The sequence below is a fragment of the Octopus bimaculoides genome, chromosome 22, assembly GCF_001194135.2.
Source record: "Octopus bimaculoides isolate UCB-OBI-ISO-001 chromosome 22, ASM119413v2, whole genome shotgun sequence".
NCBI lineage: Eukaryota > Metazoa > Mollusca > Cephalopoda > Octopoda > Octopodidae > Octopus > Octopus bimaculoides.
The window spans coordinates 3733016-3745515 of record NC_069002.1 but is presented as its reverse complement, the minus strand read 5'-3'; the positions used below and the strand labels follow the sequence as shown (position 1 = coordinate 3745515).

The window sequence follows — 12500 nt, the reverse complement described above, 5'->3', positions numbered from 1 at the left end:
CGGCTCTACACCAACCTAGAATAAACTATTGATCTGTTGTTACCGTTATCCCTCATGTTGTATTTTTGGATTTTAATGATTAATATAAGAACTGGGGAGAGATGGCCGAGCCGTCATATCTTATCCAATTCTTATAAATTGATTGGTTATAGGTGATTGATGATAAGTTGGAAGAGAAAGAAGTTCCCAAGGAAGAACCATTGAGACTGATCAGTTATAAGGATGAAAGCAGCAAACTTTTCCATCACTTGAAACCTTTCCATGATTTTGTACCAAGTACTGTTGTAGACAAAATGCTGGATAAGTTTTGTTTCTGTAGAATCGAAAATTTTCCAGATACAGCACTGAGGCATATTGTGGAGGCAGAAGCTCGTGAATTTCTTCACTTCTGCTCAAAAGATGGTGTTTCTTATAAAAGTGAGTTCTTTGATTTTAGTCTTTCTAAATGAAGCTTTCCCTTTTAATTGTAAGTTTTATTTTTATCTTATAATTTGTAAAAGAAGCACACCTGTTGTTCTTGATGAACATTTTGCAGGTGAACTTTCCTCAGAAGCCTGGGATTCTATCAGTTTTCTAGAGGTTCCATGAGTAATAATTATTATTATTAAAAGTGGTGAGTTAGCAGAATCAGTAGCATGCTGGGCAAAAATGCTCAGCAGCATTTTGTCTGTCTTCACATTCTGAGTTCAAATTCTGCCGAGGTTGACTTTACCTTTCATCTTTTCAGAATCGATAAAATAAGTACCAGTTGAATACTGGGGTTGATGCAATCGACTTACTTTCCTCACCTGAACTTGCTAGTCTTTTGCCAAAATTTGAAACTATTATTATTATGTGAAGGCAGTGAGCTGGTCAATAAAGTAAAGTACCAGTGAAACACTGGGGTCAATGTAATCGACTGGTCCCCTCCCCGAAAATTTCAAGCCTTGTGCCTTTAATAGAAAGGATTATTATTATCTTTTAGACCACTCACACAGGTACAAGTTTTCCTTCAATATTTGCTTTTGTTTTGTAGTTTTCCTTCCTTTTAAAAAGAAATTTTTTTTTCTAATGTTTGATTTCATTTTCTTTTCTCTTTTCAGTGGTGAATTTTGTCTTACAACAAAGTGTCTTTCAGACATTACAACTACCACATGTGGACAAGGAAGGCCTGCTCCAGCCATACGCTCCCACTAATAACAATGCATGGGACCACCCGATATTCCTGTTGGAACAAACTGTCTTCCCTGAATACGAAGGAGTTGAGTTCAGTAATAAGCTGTGTATGTCTCTCTTTTACCTTCTCTCTTATGCTCATCTGTCATTCACAAAGTATAGCGAGGGCTTTTTACATGGTACTGGCACCAGTGAGATCACCAGGAAACTCACAAGACAAGACCCCCACCTCAGCTGTGTGGGAGGGGGTGTAATATTGAGGGAAGTGGCTTAATGCCAAGTGTTAAAGTATGATAAAGGGATAAGGCTGGTTGTATAGAAATTGTTGAAGCAATTTGCCAGGAAAATTATTCAAAAATTTCTACAACATCTGCATTTTTTTTACTATGTCCTTCCTAAGCTGTGAAATTAATATAAACGTCTTTACTGTCTTCACTAATAGTGCAAAATACATCTTCGACCATATCACTTGACTCTGCCCTAGCAGCTTCCTTGGTAACCAATGAGAAACCCACATTGTACAGACGTCACTCGTCAGGTAGGTCACCACCAGAGGGAGTTACTTTCCATTCTATGACAAACTCATTCACCCAGGTTCTTCAATTAACCTTTTAACATTCAGATTACTTTGGTATGTAATACTTATTTATTCACATTGTTTTGATTCAACCTTTTGTCTGTCCCCTGCATCACATTTGATACAGAGGACATATGTCTCTGGACATATGTCTCTTTGTTTTGGTTTTTGCACAGTCATATGAATTCCCATGTGTAGAACACAAATTCGTAAAATTTTGCTGAAAATACAAAAAAATAGATAAGCTATGGGGCATTATATGGCATGCATAAACCATTGACTGATTTCTAGATATTTCTTTTTCTGCTTTTCTGTCCTGCAGGGTGTCCAACGAAAACCAGCCTCCTTATTAAGCAGGCTTAGTAGGGTTACCAGCTTAATAACTAACAATCCAGTCATGCAACAGATTGTACTGGATTGTGTGTTTGCGTGTATGTGTGTGTTTATGGTTGATTGTTCTCATTTCAGTTGACGAACGAAGTTTGGATTGGTTCGGCAGTAAAAACGTTAGTCCTGATATTGAACGCATCTGCAAGAATTTGATGGAGAAGATAAAGGCAAGTCGGCAGAGGAATTTAGAAAAATGGAACTATCTGGAACACTTAAGCTCCAGCGTATTTCATCAGGTAATATTATTTTTGTTGTAAGGCGGGGGGTGGGGGAGTTGGGAGAAATGCTTAGCGGTATTTCGTCTGTATTTAGGTCCTGAGTTCAAATTCCGCCAAGCTCGACTTTGCCTTTCATTCTTTCAGGTTCGATAAATTAAGTACCAGTTGTGTACTGGGGTCGATCTAATCAATTGCCCACCCCCCCTAACTCCAGAAATTTTTGACCTCGTGACTATAGTAGAAAAGGATATTGTTTTTGTTGTTGCTGTTGAGCCAGCTATGGCCAGTTTAAATGCTAAAGGATTAAACATTTAATCAATCTGTCTGCTTTACTTTCAGGTTCTGTTTGAAGCTATGTACTTCCAGCCCCACTACACTAAATATTATCATATCAGAGAAGACAGCCTGTATTTAATTTTGGACAACCCTTACAACACAGAATTGTTCAATTTACAGACGTGGCATGTCCAGTTATATTCCAATATTGGATTTAGGTGGGTCTAACATTTCCTCATTTCACTTCTTCCATTTTAACTCCAGCTCAACCCTAATCAAGTAAATCTATAATCAAACATGGTTCAATTTTGACAATTCTAACATTATCTTTGGTGGTTGGGGTAAAAGTGTATCAAAGGTTGCATTATTTCACCGTTTAGCTTTCAGATTACTCTGTCAAATGTTATACTTACTTATTATTTACATTGCTTTGAATTCATCATACATTATTTCATAGTTTTAAGACTTTAAAGATATGATTGTTTAATTTTAGGTTAATATTGTAGAGTAGGTGTGATAGACTGGATATGGTCAGTTTCAACATAAGATGGGGAGAATATTTTGGCTGGATATGGCCGTTTAAATTCTAAAGGGTTAATGTGCCTTGTTTCTCCATATTTAAGATGGATGCAATTTAAACAAGATTTGACTATTATTTCTTGCAAGTCAAGCAACCATATATACGTTCTCTCCCCCCCTCTTTATTTTGTTTGTTTCTCTGAAAAGTTGGAAGAGATCAACGCAAGGCTAATTTTAAATAGTTTGACCTACAACAAATTAATGTGTGGAAAACAAAATAGGAATTTTGAAAGAAGCTTCTACAAAACTAGTTTTTAAACATTGAATGGCTAAGGGGGTCCACTAGAATAGTAATTAAAGGGGTCTGTAGATAAAAAATAGTTGAGAAACTCTGAGATACAGGAACAGAAAAAATGTGTGTGTGTGTGTAGGGCGGAGGTGGGGAATTCACTAAAAGCTATTATTTTAGTTGAACTCTGCTGTTTACAGGAACTTCATGTTTTATGTTGCTGATGAAATCAAGGAATGGTCCTTAGAAGAAGACAAAAAGGAGCTGGAGCAACTAAGAGAAGAGAAAGCACTGAGGCTGCTGGAACAACAAACAGTTGTGAGTGAGTATTTTAAGGTTGATAGAATAGAGAACAGACACTCACTTGACGATAAAAAAGTGCTTAAAAAGAAAGAACGTAAGTATTACAATTAAAATTTTGTATCTTTTCCATTTTGATGCTTCGTTTGCTAGAATGTGATTATGGCCGTGAGAGTTTCTTAAGATTGGTGAGATCAATGCAGGCTTTTTTTTGAGCTTTTACATCTCTGATGTTGATGTTGATGTTGATGTTGATGTTGATGTTGATGTTGATGCTGATGCTGATGCTGGCAATGATAAACTTAGGGAAGGTGAGAATTCTCCAGGATTCACTCTTTGGAACATTTGGAGCATTTCGGAATTGATTAGTGAGAGGGAGGGTGAGAGTTGAGCTTGTGGCATAGTCAGAGGCAATGAAAGGAAGGAGACGTGAGTGAGAAGGATGATGAGAGGTGGGATGGGGTGATAGACAGATCATCATCATCATCATCACCACTCCCATCATCATCATCCCATTATCATCATCATCACCACCCCATTGTCATCATCATACCATCATCATGATTATCACCCCATCCTCACTCCATTATCATCACCACTCCTTAATCATCATCACTCCATCATCACTCTATGATCATCACTATCACTATATCGAACTGTAATTTATTCCTTAATTGTTCATTAACCCTTTAGCATTCACATTATTCTGTCAAATGTAATGTTTATTAATTAACATTGTTTTCACCTAATCATTTATCATTTTGTAGTGATGAGATTTTGATGACGTGATTGTATATTTTCCAAATGACATTGTAGGTTAGATGTGAGAGGCAGGATCTGGCTAGTTTGTACATAAAACAAATAGAATATTTGGGCCACATATGGCCAGATTAAATGCTGAAGGGGTTACAGTTGGCTTCTGCTTTTCTAATTTTTCTGTATTAGTAGTTTCCAATGTAAATTCTGAGCAGTCTAAATCCATATTCGATGAAGATCAGTTTACAAGGCCCCATTCTCTCAAGGCTTCCAAGAAGGAAGAACATCTTCTGAAGGTCGACGATTTTGATAAAGAAAAGAAGAAACGAAAATCTCCACCAAGAGTAAGAATTTTATCTCTTCAAGTAAATGAATATGTCTGTCATCATTTTGACATCTGCTTTTCTATGCTTGCATGGGTCAGATGAAATGAGTTCAGGCAGATTTTCTATGGCTGAACATGGACGAAGACAGCTGTGTGAAGTGTCACACCCTAACAGTGGAAGGAACCTGTGGAAGAGGTAAACCCAGGAAGACATGAGATGAGGTGGTGAAGCACGACCTTCAAACATTGGGCCTTACAGAAGCAATGATGAGAGATCGAGACCTTTGAAGATATGTGGTGATTGAGAAGACTCAGCAAGCAAAGTGAGATTGCAGCTGTGGCTGATACCAGTGTCGCACAACTGGCCCATTTAAGAGCTCCCTTCAATCATCGGGCAACATGCTGTGCTTGAGAGGACCTGTTGAGTCAAGTGAAATTGTTGTCGTGGCCGATGTCAGTGCAAACTGACTGGCTCCCCGTGCTGGTGGCACGTAAAAGGCACCATCCAAATGTGGTCGATGCCAGTGGCATGTAAAAAGCACCCACTACACTGAGTGGTTGGTGTTAGGAAGGGCATCCAGCTGTAGAAATCTTGCCAGATCAGATTGGAGCCTGGTGCAGCCTACTGGCTTGCTACTCCTCAGTCAAACCATCCAACCCATGCCAGCATGGAAAACGGACGTTAAATGACGATGATAATGATATATCTACACACACACACACGCATATATAACACATGTGACTATTATGTTTGTATGTGCTGCTAAAGCCTGTTGTCTATATGCCTGGCTCCTTTGTTTCAGCAAGATAAATCACCTGACAAAGAGAAACGGATCATGTCTCGTTGTAGCATCAAAACTCCCAGAATCGGTCGTTTCAAGTCAATGTATGATGACAGTCTCTACGATATGCATGCCAGCCAGATAGAACAGGACGCTGACAGACCTGAATTACCCGTAAGTATCTCTTTATACAAGGCGTCTTGCCACCGGTCTATCTCTCGCTGTCTCTTCTAAGCGAATTACTCTGTTCATCTGCTTTGTCCGTATAGCTCTTTGTGTATTTTGTTGGTTCAGAGTGGGATTAAGACCCATCGAGGCCCTAAGATTTTGGTGCCCCCCATAAAAGATTATATAATTCAAAATATAAACAATAACAAACCATAAAATAAATTTTTATTTTTCAAAACGAAACAAAACAATAAGAGGGAAAATAATGTTTATTTTTGCATACTTCCACTTGATTTACATTTGAAAAGTTTCCACCTACTTTTTTGAATTGCAAAATCTTTGATCAGATCCTCAAAATTAATCTTAGGTAACACATCTGCATCTATAGTTAGTAGAGATAAAGGCATCCCGAATATTATTTTAGCAAGTTTAAAGTGATTTCTTTTGTGCTGTAAACCATTTACCATTTCTCTACTACCCCTCTCCTTCCCCTTGATGTCCTAAGCATGTGCTTTATTTGTTTAATGGTTAATCCAGTGCTGCCTGTTTTGTTTGATCAGTGAAAAAATTTGCCTGATTAAAGTGAATTTTAATATTATCATCATTAAGGTGGGGAGCTGACAGAATCATTAGCATACTGGGCAAAATGCTTAGCAGTATTTCACCGGTTGCTACATTCTGAGTTCAAATTCCACCAAGGTTTACCTTTCTAACGCCAACCACTCCAAGAGTGGGACAGGTGCTTTTTACGTGCCATTGACACAGATGCCAATTATTATACTCGGATAACATTACCTGAAATGGCAAAATTACATATTTCTTATATCACCTGTAATATGATTGGTGACACTTGTTTTACAGTAGTTTGTTGTAGCGTTCACTTTTACAGTTTTCAGGTTACAAGCTGGACGACAACCTTATAAAACTAACCAGCAAATGTTACACAATGTTTCCTTGTGATGGTTCCCAAATACGAGTCACAACCGAGAACTTTTTAACAGGTAACTTACTTCAGTTGTTTTTGTATTTCTTATTTGTAATATTGGTTGTTGTTGTTGTTGTTTACTGCTATATCAACCCTGATTTCAACCTTCATCTAGCAAGTCTGTGATGAAAGGCTTTCCAGCTGTGGCCATCCCATCTGTTTTAGCAATGTCAAATATTAATATATCAGAGGGTGGGTACAGGTTTGGTATATCTAGAGGTCAAAGTTCATTGTAAGTGTAAAAGCAGGAGTGGGAGGGAGATAGTACATTAGTCAAAGCTTGCAGCAGAGATGAACCTGCTTCCCAGAACAAATGGGAGGTTTGCTTTATATATTTAGTTTTTAATGAAATCTAGGGCCAGGAGCTCTATTTTCCCAACTGTGTGAATAATAGTTTAATGTAGCACTGTGTGTGTTGTTTTAAAATGTTGTATGGAGGAATACATGTAAGAATTTCTTATGATGACAGGCGCCAAAAATGTGAGATGTTCAGTTCTACTGAATGGTCACGTCTTCTCTGTACACATCCTGAATCCAATTGAATCAGACGCATTGGAAACGGAGTGTTTGCCTCCAGCAACTTTCAGAAATCCAGTGACAACTTCTGGTAAGTATCTGCTTATATTGAAATATTTTTTTTTTTTGTACATTAAATTCAACTTAGGTTGTAAGTCAACAAACAAAATTTGCTTCGGAAGCATTGAGATGTATTGAAAGACACAGACGATGAGGTCTGGCGAACCAGATGGCTGCACCAGGCTCCAATCTGATCTGGAAGGGTTTCTACAGCTGGATGCCCTTCCTAACGTCAACCACTCTGAGGGTGTAGTGGGTGCTTTTATGTGCCACTGGCACGCGGGCCAGTCAGGTGGTACTGGCAACTGCCTTGCTCAAGTGGTGTTTTTTACGTGCCACCTGCACAGGAGCCAGTCCAGCGGCACTGGCAATGACCTCGCTCATACATATATATATGCGACGAACTTCTTTCAGTTTCCATCTATCAAATCCACTTACAAGGCTTTGGTCGGCCTGAGGCTATAGTAGAAGACACTTGCCCAAGGTGCTACGCAGTGGGACTGAACCCAGATCCATGTAGTTGGTAAGCAAGCTACTTACGACACAGCCACTCCTACGCCTATATATATAATTTAAATAATCAGAAAATGGAGAAAACTTTTGATCAATAAACAAATTGAACCACATTGGTTGTTTATTTTTTAATACAAAATGTGACTTAACATTTCTCATATGTATATATACACACACAAACATACACATAGATTCACACACACACACATACACTGTCATACACAAACAAATCTTAACGTATCACTTTGTTGTCTCATTTCAGCCTCTTCACTGCAACCACAAACAAATAAGCCAATTATTATTACTAGTCCGAGCACTGGTGCCGTTGATACACAAGAGACTGAGACGAAGATGCCGATATTTAGTGAGTTCGGCTCATTTACAGCTACCCTAGCAGATGGAGTGGTCCTGGCATACAGTCAGTTTGGGCCAACTGGTTACTTCAGAAACTTCTCAGGTATGTATGGTGCATGTGTGTGTGAGCTTTGTGTGGCACAGTATGTGTACATACATGTGTGTGTGTGTGTATGCATGTAGTTTTGTATACCCAAAGTTATTCAACATCTTCTGTAATGGGTTGTATCCGTGGTCCAACAGTGTAGCAAGTTCATAGATTTTGACTCATCTTTCCTCATTTATTATTTCGTTCATTCATTGATGGTTTGTGTCGGTGGGTGTCATTGCATCAATGTCTTATGTGGTTTATCTTTGATGTTTCTTATTTCTTTACTGCCCACAAGGGGCTACACACAGAGGGGACAAACAAGGACAGACAAACGGATTAAGTCAATTATATCGACCCCAGTGTTTCACTGGTACTTGTTTAATCAACCCCGAAAGGATGAAAGGCAAAGTCGACCTCGGCGGAATTTGAACTCAGAACGGAGCGGCAGATGAAATACCGCCAAGCATTTCACCTGGCGTGCTAACGTCTCTGCCAGCTCGCCGCCTTAATCTTTGATTTATCTTTGATGTTTCTTTGAACTTCTTTGTCTGTCTGTGTACATTGCTCTTGTCAGTCGTGTCACCTCTGTAAACGGCCTGCTGCCATTTGCTGATGCTGGACTGCTTGCATCTCTCCTTTGTCAAGAACTCAATAATGATGTTTTGCTTCAGCTTGCAATTCATTATTTACCTGCAATGGAAAAGTTTAAGGATAAGGAACCCCTCCAGTCACGAATGACCATGGGATTGCACCTCAAACGTTCTCCTCCGAGGCACAAGTCCGGGTAAGGTTTGTTTATGGAAGACCAATAGTCACCCATGCATAACCAGCCTCTCCTCTCCACACCACTGATGTTATCCGAGGGAAGGGCAAAGGGGCCGATACAGCTTGGCACCAGTGACATCACAACTCATTTCTACAGCTGAGTGAACTGGAGCAACATGAAGTAAAGTGTCTTGCTCAAGAACACAACATACAGCCTGGTCCAGGAATCGAACTCACTACCTCATGATTGTGAGCCTGACACTCTAACCACTGAGCCATGCGCCTGCACAATGAAAAAGTATAGGATATATAAATATACATACATATGTATGTTTAAATCTGCATGTGTATGTGTATATACACATAACTGTAGACATATGAGTGCATAATTATGTAAGTGTGTATATGTAGAAATATATCTATGTATGTACAAATATATAATATATTCATGTCTTTATCAAATGTATATCAAAGTCACTAAATCCATGTATTTATAAACATAGTCACCCATGCTTATACAATGCGATGGGTTTGTTTGGTTTTGCAGGTAATATTGATCAGACTTCATCCATGAAGGACATCAAAGACCAGCTGTTCATGTCCAGTGAATCGTTTTTTAAAGAGAGAAGCCGAAAGAGATCCAGGTTCAGCATGGACCGCTTTCAATCCAGCGATGTAAACATAAAGTTTCTAAACTCCTCTGGTTTAATTTTCTCTTTTATTTGTTTCAGTCCATGTTGGAGCACCATCTTTGAAGGGTTTCAGTTGAACATATCAACCCCTCCACAGGACATATTTTTTAATTTTTGTCCGTCACTTTTGCCAAGCCACTATGTTCATCATCATCATCATTTAACGTCCTCTTTCCATGCTGGCATGGGTTGGATGGTTTAACAGATACTGGCCAGGCAGAAGACTACACCATGCTTCTATGTCTGTTTTGGCAGGGCTTTTTATGACTGGATGCCCTTCCTAACACCAACCACTCCATAGAGTGTGGACTGGGTGCTTTTTAAGTGGCACCTGCACAGGTGGGGGTTACCAAGTGACTTTACAAGACATAGAGACTGACAAAATGCCAGTAAACGTTTTGCCTGGCAATCTAACAATTCTGCCAGCTCGCCACTTTGTTTAGCAACATTATATTGAAGTCTTGTTTGTAGGTGTCTTGTTAATTTCTTGTTTCTGTTGCAAATTCGTACTAACAAATATCTAATATAAGGAACTCAATTTGGACATATTACAGATGGTCATAGGTTTTTCCAAAAAATGCGGTTCAGAAACAGATGCTCAATTTGGATCATTTCCTACATTATATTTAACCTGTCCAGATGGTTTAAAAATTGACTATGACGTATTACATTCCAAAGGTAAGTGCAAGAACCCTCAACACTAGTTCATTTTGAATTGTAAGTTCACAGCTAATTACCTATGTGTGCTACGCATTCACTGTAGAATACATTTTATGCATTAGTTTTGTGTGTATCATCATCATATGTCCAATTTCCATGCTGGCATGGGTTGGATGGCTTGGACAGGAGCTGGCCGGCTATGGAGCTATCCAGAGTCCAGTTGTCTGTTTTGGCATTGCTCTTCCTAATTCCTTGTGAGAGAATTTGGTTGACAGAAACTGTGAGAAAGCCCATTGTGTACCTTTGTGTTTATGTTGTTTGTCACTCACCATTGTTTGACAACCGGTGTTGGTTTGTTTACATTCCTATAACTTAGTGGTTTGTCAAAGAGACCGATAAAAAAGGCAACAAACTTTTTAAAAAAAAATTAGTACTGGGGTTGGTTTGTTTGACCAAATCCTTCAAGGCAATGCTCCAGCATGGTCACAGGACCTGTAACAAGTAAAAGATTGAAGTTACCCAGGTATTTCTTTATTTCTTATTGCAGTGAATAACGATGATTACCTGATTGTGAGGCAGAGTTTCCCCTTTAATAGCAAAGGACTTCAAACTTGTGAACTGGTACGAAATGAGCATAGTTACCTTGAAGAACGGAGAACAGTGTTACCTAATGGAACTGTTATTAAGAAAATGAAAAATGGAAAATACCATGTAAGTTCTTATTTCTTCACTTTTTTCTTTTAAACCATTTGTTACCATATTCCTAACTAGGAATGACTCCTATTTACATTGCACATGATAATGATGATAACTAAGTCATTGTGTTTGTCTATTACAGGTACTCCACGCTGATGGCACGGTGGCTCATGGGGAATTTGCCTCTGATAAACAAATTATGCATACTACAGAGAAAAGTGGTATTTATCTCTCTGTCCATTTGTCTCTTCCTCTACGGTTTCATGTTTATTAAAATAGCACAGACGTAGCTGTGTGGTAAGGAGTTTGTTTCCCAATCATATGGTTTTGGGGTTCAGCTCCACTATGTGGCACATGGGGCATGTGTCTTCTACTATAGCTCCATGCCAACCAAATCCTGGTGTGTAGGTTTGGTAAACACGAACTCTACATTGTGTGTGTATGTGTGTATAAATAATATAATTCAATAGAATCTAGGCACATCAATATGTAGGATGCAAGAAATGGCTAGGTACTATAACATAGTGTTCTCAGTGGGTAAGATACTGTAGATATGTAAGTACCAAATCAAATTTAAAATGTAGATCCAACATCATTATCATCGTTAAACAACCATTTTTCCATGCTTGCATGGATCAGATGGAATCTATTGAGTCAGATTTTCTACAGCCAGATACCCTTTCTGTCACCATGTCTTATCTCTTTCCGAGCAAGGTAATATGTGGGCCCGTGGGCTGATAAACTACATTTTTTAAGCATTTTCGCAGTGTTAAGGCCCGTAACTTGAAGAGTATCCAGTTGCTTTCCTCCAAATTTGCAACAAACATTAATCAAGCTCCTTGAATTGCTGTTGACTGAAAAAAGTTTCTTACGCCGACTATGGGATCCCCCAGAAATGCAGATTAATCAGATTTGAGTATACTAGACTGGGTTTTATCTTTGTTTTAGGCCATTTTCTGACAATAAAATAGAAGACATTTTCCCAAGGTGCCATGCAGTGGGACTGAACCCTGAACCATGTAGTTAGGAAATAAACTTCTTACCACACATATTACCTTTTACAAGTGGAGTTGACTAAAAATGTCTAAAATTCATACACGAATTAAAAAAAAAAATTTTTACAATATAATAAATGTTTTGTTTTTTTCTGATTGTTATTCTATTCTTTTTATTTTTATCAATCAACATTCAGACATTGCTGACCTTAATATAGTTTCACTGACCTGTGAGATAGAAAAACTGGACTTGAAAACTATGAAGTGGACAGTTATTCAATCAAATGGTCAGAAAGTTATTTTGTATCCGGGCGGCAAGAAGGAATATCTGCCGAAAGTCTTGTTCAGTATGAAATCAGATGTAAAATCTGGACAGGTCAGTTTTTTCTTTATTTCTATTATTTTTCTCTCTCTCTAA

General features: G+C 38.5%; 1 protein-coding gene across 11 annotated transcripts in view; it reads left to right on the top strand.

Annotated features, from left to right (window-relative positions):
* The window catches only part of LOC106867864 (sperm-associated antigen 17), a 36890-nt gene that overhangs the window by 12548 nt on the left and 11842 nt on the right, over positions 1-12500 (top strand). For 8 of the 11 annotated variants that reach the window (XR_008266527.1, XR_008266528.1, XR_008266529.1 and 5 more), the window contains exons 10-25: positions 153-417; positions 1083-1262; positions 1598-1693; positions 2201-2358; positions 2680-2834; positions 3625-3821; positions 4670-4824; positions 5609-5761; positions 6645-6756; positions 7210-7347; positions 8092-8286; positions 9587-9714; positions 10286-10409; positions 10939-11102; positions 11230-11308; positions 12280-12458. Coding sequence is in view for 7 of the 11 variants with exons in the window: in XM_052975733.1 (XP_052831693.1) it covers positions 153-417; positions 1083-1262; positions 1598-1693; positions 2201-2358; positions 2680-2834; positions 3625-3821; positions 4670-4824; positions 5609-5761; positions 6645-6756; positions 7210-7347; positions 8092-8286; positions 9587-9714; positions 10286-10409; positions 10939-11102; positions 11230-11308; positions 12280-12458 (2478 nt within the window). In the remaining 4 variants the exon portion in view is untranslated. The remainder of the gene's footprint in view (positions 1-152; positions 418-1082; positions 1263-1597; positions 1694-2200; positions 2359-2679; positions 2835-3624; positions 3822-4669; positions 4825-5608; positions 5762-6644; positions 6757-7209; positions 7348-8091; positions 8287-9586; positions 9715-10285; positions 10410-10938; positions 11103-11229; positions 11309-12279; positions 12459-12500) is intronic. The other 3 variants (XM_052975731.1, XM_052975730.1, XM_052975728.1) reach the window with 3 other exon arrangements.